Below are 16,528 nucleotides of genomic sequence, written 5' to 3' on the forward strand. Positions count from 1 at the left end.
TAAATAGGTTTATAGATAGATAAACAGGTTTATAGATAGATAAATAGGTCTATAGATAGATAAATAGGTTTATAGATAGATAAATACGTCTATAGATAGATAAATAGGTTTATAGATAGATAAATAGGTTTATAGATAGATAAATAGGTTTATAGATAGATAAACAGGTTAATAGATAGATAAATAGGTTTATAGATAGATAAATAGGTTTATAGATAGATAAATAGGTTTATAGATAGATAAATAGGTTTGTAGATGGATAAATAGGTTTATAAATAGGTAGATAGAAAAATATTTAGATAGACAAATAGATAACTATGAACTTTATTATCACAGGTCAATGTTGTTTACAAACAAGCTAGACCATGGGACACCAAAACATAGTAAATTATGTGTATTGAAAGAAAAGGTTTTTTGCATAACTCTTCTATAATGTAATTTGGCAAGGTGTCGGTGTCTGGTGTAAGGTGTAGTGGTTTTTGGCGAAGTAGGAATGTAATGGATGGTCAGACAGATTAGAGATAAGATTTGAGTATTTTAGACAGTAAATATCTAAAGACACATTTAGCTCCTCAGCATTTAGACGCTGGTCATAACTGTCCATATCAGGTAGCATAACTCTAAAGCATTAGTTTTAAAAGCGCTTTAATTTCTCGTTATCAGTTTTTAACACGACAGGATACAGATGGTAGCAGCGTAAGACCAACTATCTCTGCTTTAAATGAAAACTTGTGTAATTGTGTATTTACCGTAGTACATGAACCACTGTAGCCTTTTGCAGCTACCACTCTTAGTCTCCTGATAGTGGGGCTGTCTCTTTCATTCCACAGCTTTAACTCGGGATTCTAGTGAATGAGGTGCTCATGGGTGCACTCAGCCATAGTTCACTTGTTGAACTACGGCTGAGTGCACCTGCCAGCATTAATTTCCAGCAGTTACCGTTATGCTAGTAACAGCTAGTTACTAGCAGGGATCTACTTCATATCTATAATGCTCTATATTGTACAGAGAAACCACAAGCAAGATAGCTTTAGAATAACTTTAGCAGTTTTGGGATTGTTTTTTCACTAGTATGTTTCTATGTACAGTGTGTAACCTCTATTGGTATTAGTAATCATCATCAAAATAATGTTTTTCGTTACATGCCAAAATAAAGGTATTCACATCCTGGAATACTCCATAAATGTACCACCTGACCACTGCAACATATGATCTATTGCGATGATGCCTGCTGCAGTCATCAGCTATCCTGGTTTAACTACAACATTAGTGAAATCTCAAACTCGTTTTACCAGTGAAATCTTGGTTTCAAATTACCTACAGGATTGAACATTTTCAAGCTGTTTTTGTTGTTTTTAATTAAGTATCATAAATTTGTCAGATATAAAAAACTGAAATCTAGTGACATTTATTCACAATTACCTTCATATTCCATAAAAAGGTTATAGCACGAGATGTCAATGGTTTCTCCAATATTCATAGCAGCGTTAGCATTTGCGAGGTTTTTGTATGCATGTGCCTTTAGTGCAATAATATTAGATGGTGAGCATGTATGTCAACAGTCACCAAGGGCTTGATTGTTGCCCAGGTTGTTGCCCAGCTTCGGTTCAAAGAGCTTCCATAGAAATACAATCAATGCTATCATTTGAATAATGTACTGAGTCTAGAGACATGCTATAATATAATGGTCATCTAGAAATATTATATTCAATCTTACTGATCGCTGATTATAAATATTCTATTACATATAAGTTTATTATAAAGAAGTTATAAATTGTTAATGCAAAGTTATACAGCATATTTCCCTAGGTACATCGAGACTATATTCATCAGTTGCATAGGAACAACAAACACTCAACATTCAATAGCTTTGCTCTCAGTTAACTGGGCTGTCATCTGCGGTCATGATATGGTATTCCGGTGGCTTGTCTTCACTCTATTTCAGTGCATTCCGGGATGTTAAGTCCAAATCGAGAAGGTATCAAATTAAAACATTTAGTCTAGCTGAGGGCATATTTAGTCATTGCAACAAAACATGCTGTCCATGACATAGTCTGTAGAGTGAATGAAAAAGTCTTCCTGTGGTTTGGGAAATATTTTTTTGTCAATAAACATGCTGGTGTCATGGCTCTTCTTCATCTATAAATTAAAAAATAAATAGTTATATACGTTTGTAATCACTGTATGTGTTTATTGTTACTTTGAATTTTTTTTATATGACCTAGTCTTTGTTCAACAACATATGAAGCTTAAAAACTACAAAATACGTTAAAAATGCACCGTACCAACTAATTAATAATTGAACATAATTAGTTTAGCGTACAGAGACACAAAGTGTACATTGAACCAACATTGCTGATATCTTTAAAAGTTTTATGGACTGCACCAAATTTTCCTCATACAGTGGCTCCAGAGTTGGCATGGCAGAAGTAGAAAGTAAAATTCTTGACTACAACTGGTACTACAACAATAAATAAATGATTTTAACTAGCTTGAGTAAAGATATGGTTATGTTATGGTTGGTTTAAAATACACTATTCTCTTACATAGGTAAATTAATCATACAAAGATATTACAGAAAAAAATAAAATACGCCATGCTATTACAGAGCTAAATAGAATAAACAATTTGATGTAAAATGGTTGTTAATGGCAACACATTCACATGCTGCTAGAGCTGAGTTACTCTGAGGCTCTAAATAATAATAATAATAATGAAGACGCTACAAATATTTAGCAGAATACATAAAAGGAAAGCAAGTGTTAGTAACCAGTTTCAATTGTCACCTATTATGGTAGCGATTTCAAACCAAACCAATGTACAAATTTTTATGCAATACAAAGCTGTATATATGATGTTATAGTATTATAGTAAATGAATCTTTTGATTTGTCTCCCCTTACCATAGTGTTGGCAATGTAAATCTGGTTTGATTATTATGCTAAAACAGTCTGAACATTGTATTAAAAGTTCATGTTACTAGAATAAAAACTTTGACAGCTTAAACACACACCCACATTAATGTAAGACAAAGACCTTTTTTGTTATCATTTCCAAAAGAAAGAGAAGCTAGTCGAATAGTTTAATTTTCATCATAGAATAGGTATATTAAAGGTTACCTTAGCTTGTGGTCTAACAAAGGGTTTTACTCGGACAATAGTTCCTTTTGCTGTCTGCGCTGTGTATTGGATATCGTTTCTTTTGGCCGAATATTCAGCTTCTTCCCTTTGTCTGCTGATGCATGAATGCCCTGTATTGTGTCAGATAAAAATATAACAGTCTGTTGATGAATTTGAGCAACAGACTGTTATATTTAACAGTTAAGGGTAGCTAAACACATTCCGAGTTACAAATTCTAAATCAGGCCCTTTTCAAAACTTCTCCAATTTATACCTACTTGACATAGTTTTTTTAAACTCAATGGTGTATTCATATTACGTATCACTTTAGAAAATGGTAAATATTTTTATAAAGTGAATGGCCTATATAGGTAGATATTATTTTTATGTTAGTTACTCTGTGAATTTCTATCACCATCACTACCTCCACACTTTGTCTCTTACATCACTTTGACCATTATTTTCTTTACCTGTCTTCTACTTGATGGAACAATAAAAATTTCTTTTTTATTGACTAATACTATCTTTATGAATTAATAGTTTTCTAGTTTCCTATTTTATTTATGCGTAAGTCTCGGTAGTATTTATTAATTATCTCATTTATGTTTTTGCTGTGAAAAAAATTAGGTGAATGGCAGTATATTTTTAGACTTAGAATAAATTTTTACTAAAAAATATAAATATAAAAAATGGTAATACCTATAAAGACCTTACTAGGCCACTGATGAAGCCTGTATTTAACAAACCTTTATTAAACTAAATACAAGTTTATAAAAATTTGTGATACTTAAAAACGACTACTTTCTAAGTATCAATGGTAAAAGTACATATTTATGTGGTGTCTGTTTACCATTGAAGGTTGGCTGCTCGTACTTTTTCTCATAGAGACATCAAACATTGGAGCAACAGAATTCTTTCTCATTCTGTCACTCTTTGCTTTTACACCGGTCATCGCATTGGCTCTAGAGTTGGCATGAGAGTAGTAGAGAGTGAAATTGTTGACAACTATTGGAACTACAAAAAGCAGTTGATTGAAGTGGTTTAACATTCAGGAGTGTATAGATAAATTTAAAGAACAAGGGGTGCAAAGAGCTAATTGAGACATGCTGACAAGCGGAGCTGATGAATCCTTACTCTGCTGACCCAGCCACCAATGGCCACAGGTGATCATCAAAACCAAAAAATCTCTCTAGTTTCGAAGAACATCTAAAGTGAAAGACTACAAATCAAACTGAGTCTGATTCGGAGTCTGATTCTGAGTCTGATTGCACAATCAAAGCTGAGAGCAGACCATTTATCAAGCAGGCTATGTCTGGCACTCATTTTAACCTCGCAAGTAACTGCCAACCAAATGGGATGTACACATATAGTCTTACTTGTGTCTTCCATCGCTAGAATGAAAAAGATTCATAAATACAAATAGATATAGTTGAAATCGTTTGTGTTAGGTGGACACACGGGACACGCGGTCTGACAGTGACAGGATGCTAACATAAAGAGCTGTCAGAGACTGTGAGGAGGTAATACAGATAGGTTGATAGCTGCCCATCCACATTAGACAAGAGGAGCTGTCTAATTTGGATGGGCAGCTATTAAATGTGAAACAGCTTTGTAAAAAGTGAAAATTAGGAGGTTAAAGTTTCACTGTTTCTTCCACCTATTAGTTAATAGGTCATTAGGCACCGCCTACTTAGGATGGTGCCATTTATCATAGGAGTGTATTAACATAGAATTAGCACATGTTCCAAAGGATAAACAAATAAATGATTTTGATCGAGTAAATATATTATGTTGTTATTGAATCAAAATAATAAAATACACTAATCTCTTACATAAGCATATAAAGCATACAAAAATATTACAGAAATAAATAAAACACAGCACACCATTACAAAATTAAGTAAAATACACTACCTATATATACTATGCTATGGTATACTATGCTATAGTAGAGCTAAGTGAAATAAACAATACAATTGCAGAAATAAATAAAATACACATATATATGTACTAGCTGTGCTATTCGGCGTTGCCCGGGTAATAGAAAAGTCTTTGGACAGAAAATTGATTTGTATTTAACATATAACAACATTTGCCATTCTAACTTTCAAACTACACATCATGAGAAAAATGTTTTGTCTTATAAACAATGAGAAGTAATGATAGTTGCTCGCTATTAGCCTGGCACATTGCCAATGGAAAATTTGAGCGCTTAATAATGTGAGCCAAGAGCTTCTCGTTAAGCTATGACCCTGCGTCCTACGCGAAGCCGTTGGGTATTTGCCCAATATACTGGCATATTTTGCTTTGCTAGTACATGTGATAGCAATCTCTTTGGCCTATTGGGTAGGGTGTTGGACTACTAGCAGTGTGGTCTAATGGGGTCTGGGATCAAATCTTCATCGGTACATATTCTTTCTTTCAAGATTTTAATAGCTATAGTGGTAATGCTTACAGATGACATATTGTTAGAATTATATACGTATATAGATGTAATATTTAGTATTAAACATCAAATTGTGTGCATGAGTGTTTTTGTGTGTATTAGTTTGTGTAAACACTAGGTATTTTTACATCTTTCGGCCAATTTTGTTCAAACCTTACAAGCATATGCCCTTTGCCTTCTGCCAGGTTACACAAATATTTGGTTTCAAAACTCCGTGCCTTCTGCAAGGTTCTCAATGATATTTGGTTTCAAAACTCCATCTGGTTTATGAGAACCAGCCTCTTGAACCCTCACCTGATCAGAAACTCAAGACTGCATCTTCACATGCATCTAGGACGAATTTCCTAGATGCATGTGTTCATGGGTGGTTGTCATTAGAGTAGTGTAGCAATTTGCATAGTAATTCTACGCGCATGCTCTGGGATATTTGATTGAAGACAAAATAAATCTTAGGCAACGCCAACTCTAATTTAAGTATATTATATATTGCCAAGATAATGCTTTAGACTGTTTTTCTGCCAAATATGTTCATCTGGATTAATATTCAACATATAAAACAATACTTTATCTTATTTGAACAAATGAACTTTTTGCTTCTCTAACTTGACTAGTTTTTTAATTTTACATAAAGTATTTCACTTCTGTCATTGGCCACATGATTCACCTCAATGCACTGTTCTAACTTTGCTACAGAGTCATTCAGAATCTACAGAATCATGTTGCATATTATTGAACTCCTCAGTTTCTAATACTGTTTGCAAGGCTGAGTGCGCCTTTTTAGTTTTAACTATTTAAGTGAGAAATTAACATATACTCGAAGACCTTTTATTAAAATGGCTATGTTTAGGCTGTTAGTACTTGGTACCAAGGATGTTAACAAGGCCTCAAACATGGAAGGTCATAGATTTGCTTGATGCTTTGAGCAAATATTGAAAACTTTATAACTATAAATGAAATTCCAATGCTTCTTAATCTTACACTCTATGTCTATTTTCATTTGTACGGCAGACGCCAATATTTCTGCACTCTTATGAAATGTTAATCCGTCACTTTTTAAAAAGAGTTACTAAAAAGGATTCAACACAAAACACTAATATACCATATTATTATACTTTATCGTACTATATTATTTTATATCATTATACCTTACCATATTTATCTACATGTATATCTATATATCATTTATATATATATAGATACATTAAGTCTTATCTTATCTATATATAATTTATATATAGTATATATCTCAGTGTTTGTCCTTTTGTTAAACCCTGTGTCCAGTCATATCCATTAAAATCTAACAACGAAAAGTCCACAAGGCATGAGATTTGGATCTAAATCCGGATCCAGATCTAGAGGCATTCAACTTAAGCATTAGACTGCATGGAATACAATGGACTCATTGGGCAAATAGTCATTACATTGGTTAAGATACTCAAGCTGTAGCACTTGCTTAAGGTTAATAACTAGCACTGTTGACCATTACGCGTCACAATTGTTAGGCTGGCTCAAAACACGGGTATTTTGTTAGTAAAGATTTTAGTAAAGATCTAGCTTTCCAGGTAAGTTACTCAAATTCATTAGATAATTATTCTAACACCTATGCAACACTGGACATTCGGGTAGTATTTATCTAAAAATCAATCATAATCCACCTCAAATATGAAACTTTTGAACATTATTACTTTCTCTTTAATTGATGGCTACCGCTACACTTCATATACTGTATATCATATCATTATAATTTTAATACTTTAATATTTTATACTTTTTGATTTCATACTGCAAAGCTGTTATAATTTTATCATCTTTCCCTTTTTAATGGCTCTTTTTTTTGTTCCGGACATATGTTTGTGAAACATTCCTATCAAACGAGATTAATCCAGATAAGGTTTTCATTATTCTGCCTGTACTCTCTAAATGGAAAGTGTACCTGTAAATGCAATGACAAGTACTCCACCAACTGTGGCGAGGCATCCAAATACGTAGCCAGAAGGCGTGGAAGGAGCCTTATCACCATAGCCAACTGTTGTCATGGTAACCACTGCCCACCATATCCCAATAGGGATAGAGGTGAAGGTCGTAGGCTCAGCGTAGTGGACAGCGCTAGCGAATACTAGAACGCCGCTGAGCAGAAATATGACAATGAGGAGAAGTTCTTTGGTGCTGACCTACAACCAGAATAAATTTCTTGTAATATCTCTGACACTCTTGTTGTTTCAGGTCGGCTAGTCTGTTATGTAACCATTGTTAGGCATGCATTCCTGAGCAACAATCAAGCAAATTACCAATTTTTACTAAATGTGCCATTTCTCATAGAAGGACTCAATTTTGTTATAATACATGCTACAATTTTTTAGAAGCTTATACCATTTTGGTTCTGATGGTACTTTCAAATTTGAGCTGTGTTTATTTTTCATCGATTCACAATTGTGTGAACATGGCATAATAAAAAAATTGTCAAAACTTTGAATATACCCATGTAATATATTGCTGATTTATTCACAGAAACACAAAATAAAGGTCTGAAAGATGTGATAATATAATATGGTAACGTATATGCAATGTGAAATAGTTCAGTAGATCACTGGCTGCAACAAAACATAATGAGTTGTGACACTAATTTGACACTAATTTGCACAATGAAGCTTCATGAGATTCAGCAGTGCTTTACTCCAAAAGTTGTCATAGGAACATATGAAAGTATTCCATCATGTTGATAGGCCAGAATGTCTTTGTTTGAACAAGCCCATAAAAATTTTGGTTCTCATCGGCTAATCTATGGAAAATTCCATTCTGGTACATGCGTGTTGATGAGTCCTAATACAGACTCTAAGACCTATAGTGTAACAATGGTGAGTCCTAATACCCTGAAAGGGTTAATACTTATTCCACAAACCAATTATATTTTGTTTTTGTTCGGAACGATTTATAGTTTTATCAATGTATCTTGCAAGTTTCGCATTTTAGTCAGTGAGTTTAAAGCATCTTCAGACTAGTAGAGTAAGTTGGAAGAGTTTAACATTGGGTTTAAATATCTAAACTATAGAAAAGACAGGTGGAGTCATTCGTATAGGCAAATCTTACTTGTGAATTGCATCAGGCATACATTGGAAAACTCGTTGCTTAGTGCAGCACTTGCATATGGCCAAAAACTATTGTGTCTGTACTCAAACAAAGGTAATTCATAAGAAGCGTAAGGTAGCAGTGATATATATACTTACCTTGATGGTGTAAGCGAGGATTTTAAATGCTCCGTAGTGTTTCATCAGCTTGAAGACCCGAAGAACACGCATTGTACGTAGCAGACTCGTCGCCTGTAGGATATCTCCTATCACGACAGCGTTTGTGCTTAAATTGTGTTCCAGCTGTTCTAGGATTGTAGAGACAGCTTGTGATATGATGCATATGACATCAATAATGTTAAGCATGCTTTTAATGAATTCACATTTGTTTGGACAGAACAACAATCTCACGATGAGCTCTATACCGAAGAACGTTAGGCAGCTCCACTCGACATAGTCAAGGTATTTAACAGCCACCGTGCTCGGGTAGTCAAGAGCGGTGTAGTTGGAAAGACACCGTTCTTTTTTGGTCTCCAACTTATAGAACTCCTCAGGGTTTTCAGCTGGTGTTCGTGTATCATTTTTAAGTACACGAAACCAGAAGTGTGACTCACAGATAAAAGATAAGATAGACACCATGACGACCATGATGGACAAGAATGTTATAACCTGCAAAAAATAATATTCTAATTTTTTGCTGTTTCAATGAAACACTTTGCAGCTTATTGAATTTAACATGGTCAAGACAAAAACTTATATCTACATTACTAAGAGATACTATTTATTATATTTAAAATATTTATATATTATATATATTTTATTTATATATAATGTAGTGCCCAACTACTTTTTTATATATTTATGTATCTAACACATTTTGTTTGGCATATCTTTTTAACTACTCTCAAGAATTTTAAACAGTCATATTTGTTAGTGTTTTAAGTGGGCTTCCTATTTGTTAATTAATTCTTGTTATCAATGTTGTTGTTATATTATTAATGTATTATTATTGTTATTACTGTAGTTAATTAATGTTATGACTCATATTCTGGAACCCCTAATATGTCTCTGCCGAATCAGCTGTATTAGCCATATCAGCCAGCATCTGCCAATATCAGCTGGTATCTGCCATTTTTATGATATATTAAAAAGCCCCAATTTTATAGAAAAAAGGAATTGGTAGTAGTGTCAGTCAGATATTAAGATATGATAAATATACAATTATGCAGTTGCACTTGATAGCTTGGAGACTATTTTATTTTTATCCTAGCAGTAAATGAGCTTGCGCAAACCCTCAGTTAAATAGAAGTCAAGCAATTTTATTTTCAATACGGATATAAACAAAAATATACACGTATATCAAATACCTTAGCAGCTCGAGAATATGACGGGTACTCCAAAGTGTTCCATATGACCGCTTGTCGGCGTTTCCATGTTGACATCTGGCTAAGCTCATCCAAACCATACGCTGTTTGGTTTGTAAATTTCTCATCTAGGCTAGCCAACGCTTCTCGGTTGCTTAGAAACTTTGAGTAGTCCCCCCAGCAGCACGTTTCAATTTCCGTTTCGTATATTCCCCAGAAGAGAAGCTCCTATTGGAAAAGTTTTAGGGTCGTATTTTATAGTAACGATTAGATGAAAGTTAATTAGGAACACCAACACACTCGGAATGTCGTCAACTGTTAGGTTCATTCTATAAATAGCATTATGAAAGTTTCAATGAGAAAGCTAATAATTTTCAAAAGTTCTTTTAAAGAATGGATTGTGCAATGTGGAAACCTAATGATTAGCAGCAATAATAATTCCAAACTACTTTTACATACTGGTTTATATATTACATACGCATACATGTAGGTATGTTACATACACTTACATGTAGGTATGTTACATACACTTACATGTAGGTATGTTACATACACTTACATGTAGATATGTTACATACACTTACATGTAGATATGTTACAAACACATTCATGCAGACATGCTACATACAGATACATGTAGGTGTGTTACATACACATACATGTAGGTATGTTACATACATATACATGCAGGTATGTTACATACAGATACATGTAGGTGTGTTACATACACATACATGTAGGTATGTTACATACATATACATGCAGGTATGTTACATACAGATAGATATAGGTGTGTTACATACACATACATGTAGGTATGTTACATACATATACATGCAGGTATGTTACAAACACTTTCATCTAGGTATGTTACATACACTTACATGTAGGTATGTTACATACACTTACATGTAGGTATGTTACATACACATACATGTAGATATGTTACATAAACATGCATGTAGGTATGTTACATACACATTCATGTAGGTATGCTACAAACACATTTATGCAGACATGCTACATACACATATGTGTAGGTATGTTACTTGAAAGATGCATGTAGATATGTTACATACACATACATGTAGGTGTGTTACGAACACATACATGCAGACATGCTACATATATGTAGGTATGTTACATACAGATACGTGTAGGTATGTTATTTACACATACATGTAACTATGTTATAAAAAATTTCTTGGTTTGTTATACAAATAAGTTGAAATAGCAACAAAAAGTCAGTCTCATTTTGGGCATTCATTTAGAGTAACCTTTATGAAAAAATCTTTCAGCACTTATATTTAATGAAAATATGGCAACTAAAAAAGAGGTTCTTTATCTATCCTAGAATTCTACCATAATTAGGTATAATTTTATAGCTGTTAGACCATACCTTTTTCATAGCATTACCACAGATTTGTTTAGTCATGTGCAATTCTCCAGTTCTGAAATAAGATCAGGGTTACATTAAACAGTGCTAAAACTGTCATATTTTAACACTCGTGGTTATCCTGAACAGACCACACACATTGAGTAGGCGATTGGGTTTAAAAACTTAGAAAATGTATATAAACAGAAGAAAACTCTGAAAAGAAGTCAGCTCCAAGCCACATTGTGTAGCTTGATTCGTTGTTTTTTTTAACTGGTATCTTATGCAACACTAAAATCTGTTAGTTCAACATAGATATAACACTCATGTGTATAGTGAGTTCTGTATTGATACAATCTGCCATACAGCTGGTGCATTCTGAAATGGTAGCAGGCGAATGTTTTTAACATTGCCCCTAGCTCTTAGGTATGTATAAACTAGATTTTCATATCACCAGTTGATTGCATACTTAAGAGTGAATAAACCACATTTATTATACTTATATTATTATTCATACAAAGGTAACAGCATGTAAAATTTAATGTTTTTTTGTCATAAAATACAAAAAAAACAATTATCTTGATGTACAAGTATAAGTATGGAGATAACTTTTTATACCTGTAATACTGAAGGATCGCCATAAATGCTTTAGGGTTTCTGTCAAAGAAATATTCTCCATCAGCAGCATTGTAGCTCTCATCCTGTTTCTGACGCCTGGCCAACAGGTGAAGCCTCGTACCTGGAATCTTCTCTAGTGTACTAAACAGTGTCTTGTGCTGGAAGCCTCCAACGTTTAGTGTTACTTTCTCTTTTCTATCTCTAGCTAGCATCTTTACTTACCATCAGTCTAGCTGAACTGGAAAAAGAAAAAGAACCATATTTTTGTCGAGGTTTAGGCGCGGATGATTGCTTGCTAAGGTCTGAGATAAAGCTTGTTATTTGTCTTACAACAAAAAGGATATTTTGAAAAAAAGGGCAGTATTTTAATAACAGTGCTTTTAAAAGATTTTTCTTCAAGGTCCAAAAATTTTTAAAGACCTACAGATCTGAACAAAGCCAGTTTGTCCATGCAAATCGGATTTTTATAGTAAGGTAGGAAACATGTATGGAACAGAACAGAACATTAAAAAGAGAGAAATGATAAAATTATAATATGTTTAAAGTATGGAACAAAAAGAGTGTTAAATATTAATGTATTAAAAGTGTGATGATAGATATAAAATATAAAGGTAATAATTAAATAGAGAGAAAGTAATATTATTCAAAAAGCTGGTATTTAAGTCGATTATGATTTACTCTTAGAGAAATAGAAATATCTGTAGAGTTGAATGACTCTGTAATGAACTATGATATAGTATTGAGGTGAATCTTTTTTTAATAACTCTTTTTGCAAAGTGACTGATTAACATGTCATAATATTGTAGAAATATTGGTGTTTGCCGTGCAAATGAAAATAGACATAGAATGTGGGAGTGAAAAGCATTAGAGTTTCATTTATAGCCATAGAGTTGTCAATATTTGCTCAAGGCATTTAGCAAATCTATGACCTTCCATGTCTGTGGCTTTGCTAACACTCTTATTACCAACAGCCTAAACATAGAAATTTTGGTAAAAGGTCTTGGAGTATATATGATCTCTCATTTATATAGTTAAAAACTAAATGGGATACACAGCCTTGCGAATAATATTACATTTTTAGGATTTCAGTGATATGCAACATGATCTGAAGAATAAATTGAAACTGCTACAATGAGGTTGAAAACATCTTCAACTGAAAGTATGTATACTTTGTAATGGAGTTAGCCAATACTGAGTGAAGTGTTTTACATACCCAACAACAAGAAAAGGGAGCCAGTCCTATGAGCTCTTATTGTTTACTGCAATACAAACCAGTCACACTACAGTTCTCATGAAAGGACTTTTTGCTGATTATCTACTTGTTTACAAAAAGGTTTGTTTCCAAAATATTCTAGCAACCTCTTTATTTGCAGCAGTTAATTTTTTCTATATTGTGGTAAAAAGCTTACCGTAACCAGTTGATGTCTTCTTGCGTACCTCGCTGACAGCATTCATATAACTTAATGCATTCTAAGACAAACGATAAAACAAACTAGTCAGCTTTCAATCTGGACATTCATTTGCTTTTCCATACCATATTTTATTTATTAATGTAAATCAATAAATCTAACCTTGCTTTTCTGAATAATATTAATGATTCAGGTGAAATAGTTTGGCCTTAAAACTATCCACCCGTACATATTACTACTTATCGCCAACCATGGAAAATTGATAATTGAGATCCATTTTTGAATAGTTTGGTCCTCTCTTATTCAGGTTTAATCTATTTGGTTACCATGTTCATCACAGCCCTATGTAACAAACAAAAGAACTGAAGCCTAATATGAGGACCATAGGCATATCGATTAAAAGAATCTTCCTGTATCGCTAGTTATAAAAGTTAGGATATACTTGGAAGCACTACTTTTGGGCTGTCTAAATGCTGCCAATTCATAAATCCATCAGGTATAAAATTACTGTAAATTATATATAAAATGAACTTGTCTAGTACTGTACAAGTACTGCCATTTTTGTAATTTGTAAAACTATAATTTTAGTTATACCTACTATTGTGAAGGCTATCTTTATTACTAAATTAACATCTAACAAAGAGGAAATGAAACCAAAGAAGCAGTAGTGTAATTTGGACTAGCCTTATTTTAACCATGAAAGCTAGTTTGTAGTCATATTAGGCTTATTGCTTCAAGCAGTTAATTTGGACCACCCAGGTTGACTGGCAGAATAAATGGCAATCCATATAACAGACCTCCAACTCACGTTCTTGTGTATTAATACTGATACACATTCATTACAGATCAAATGTCCTTTAACTTACATGTAGGTTTGATTGAACCCTTAGAGATTGACACTTACGGTTCGATCAAACCTAATGGTCGGCGAGTTCGGTGAGTTAGTCTCCGGGGTTTGGCGGATGTCAAGTCAAATAAGTCGTCTATCAAAGGCGACAGCAGAAATCACAATGATTATGAAAAGATGTAACTTATTGTGAGTTCATGCTTTGCATTTATTTTGTTCTCTGGACACAGTGGTGTTAATGTACAGTTCATTTCGTATACCAGCAAAACCTATGCCTATGTCTTAAATGTTAACAAGATCACATTTTATAATGCAATAACAAAAGGTTCAGTGAAAGCCCACATTAAAGTCGTGGTGTTCAGTACAATGAACTAGGTTAGGAACCACTTGCATAGGGAGAGATAGGTGAGACAGTTCCAAGGGTTTCAATTACCAGGTGCTGATGGATCAAACACCTACCAGTGACTGTAGAGCAATACAAACCAATTCGGCTACAGCTTGATATAAACTATGACTGTCGCTAGTTATTACTAGTACTAGGTCCACCTGAGGTAAGCTGTATCAATGGAAGAGCCATGGGTAAAGAACGTTTTTTTAAGAATCCTCCGTGAGCATGACGCTACCTGGCTCAGCTGTAAGCTGGCAGACCACTAGCAGATCCCTTCATACCAAAAAAGAAAAGTGATGCTCTCGGGTGCTCTTTAGCTGTTTATAAGGCAGATCTGTTGGTTGTCATTTTTATTCATAAAGTCAGTCAACAAAACCAGATTACTCATTTATGTAAAAATTGATGTTATATAAATATATGTTATAATAGTTATATGGTATTTATGTTACATGTTACTATATATGTTTTATATATTTTATCTATATGTTACATACCATCTATATTATGCATTATAAAAATATAAAAAATTGATGTTGCGTTAACACGATATCAAACAAGCTAAAGCATATTGATTCACATGCCTAACAGTACAACCTAAATATCTCTCGGTGCTTCATACAGTTGCTTGGAATTTTATTTGTGACTCACAACTTGTAAAGCTTTGCCGCTTGGCGTAACTTTATTGATTTATTGACAGAAGTCATAATTCACTCCCGCCCACCAGTTTGAACCAAGAAAGATGGCTGCCAGAAGACTGAATGCTATCTAATGCAAACATAGACAATTTGAACTAAATTTGAACTCGTTAGCTCTTACTGATGTTTTCAGTTTGTTCATAGTATGCCAACAAAATGTTTATAGTCTCCTGAGTGGCGCTTCAGAAAGTAGGTAGTGTGTTTGACTGCAAGCCAGAATGTGGAGCAACTTACACCACCTCTTCATACACAGCTAACACTAATCTGTCTGTATTATTTCACACGTGAGCTGTTTGTCCGTCTTGTTACAGGTTATTTATTGAGATATTAGTTCATAACTATCCAGAAGTGTGAAAATCTTCTCTTGGTTTAATTGCAAATCAGGATCTCCAGAGGTTGTTCTAATTTATTTGACAGCAATCAATTTGGATGTTCAAAATATATGGCAACTTCATCTTGCTTTTGTGTCAGCCAACCTATAGCTGCTTGTGAAGTTAGATATACATGTACACGGTTATATATAGATGAAGATGGTAAGAAAGAGAGTAAGTAGGTAAGTTTTTGGCACAGTATTTAGACAACACTTTCAGGTAGAATTTCAAGCGAGTGGATAGGCACAACTTAGGAGCCTAAGAGCAAATTAGAAGCCCATAGCAAGCTTTGACGATAACCTTGTAACTAGTAATAGCTTTGTAAGCTAAAAGAACCTTCTCAAGTACATTTGTGAGCAAGGTTTACGGCTACTAAAACCACATATTAGCGGACGTTCATAGGTAGACACAAGATACTGTCAAAATTAGCAAAGGATTGTCTCATATGGTCCTCCTCTCTACATTCACCAATTTATCTACAAAAAGTTATTTGACTGTAAAATACTTGGCCAAAACAGGCTCATCAATATCACAAAAGATGGTTCAGATTTGTGCTGGCAAAAGCAAATATCAAACGCAAACAGATAGTTGCTAACTTGCTATATGAGATATATAGTTGTTAAGGGTAGAAGACAAATATTACAGTTAGTGCTAGAACAGTAGGCTCTGCTGATGTCATTATTAAATGCCTATCATTGTATATTGTGCATTAGCTTTTACTCGCTGCTAAGGTGACCCATAAAATGCCAAAATCAGTACATTGAAACGTAAAAAACAAATGTTTATGGAGAGTGAGTTAATTTTTAAAGAATTCTGATGTAATTGAAGTAAA

The 16,528-nt window shown here is 33.7% G+C and overlaps 1 protein-coding gene across 1 annotated transcript; it reads right to left on the bottom strand.

Moving 5' to 3' along the window:
- Positions 1–3,144: 3,144 nt before the first annotated feature.
- On the bottom strand, positions 3,145–12,198 carry LOC137390639 (voltage-gated potassium channel KCNC1-like). The gene is made up of 7 exons (XM_068076966.1): positions 11,987–12,198; positions 11,393–11,444; positions 9,997–10,221; positions 8,789–9,298; positions 7,498–7,735; positions 3,969–4,132; positions 3,145–3,249 (listed from the first exon to the last, which is right to left on the bottom strand). Exons 1-7 carry the CDS (start codon positions 12,196–12,198, stop codon positions 3,145–3,147), a joined length of 1,506 nt encoding a protein of 501 aa, XP_067933067.1.
- Between the last annotated feature and the right edge of the window lie 4,330 nt (positions 12,199–16,528).

This window comes from Watersipora subatra, chromosome 3 (assembly GCF_963576615.1).
Source record: "Watersipora subatra chromosome 3, tzWatSuba1.1, whole genome shotgun sequence".
In the NCBI taxonomy this organism is placed as follows: Eukaryota; Metazoa; Bryozoa; class Gymnolaemata; order Cheilostomatida; family Watersiporidae; genus Watersipora; species Watersipora subatra.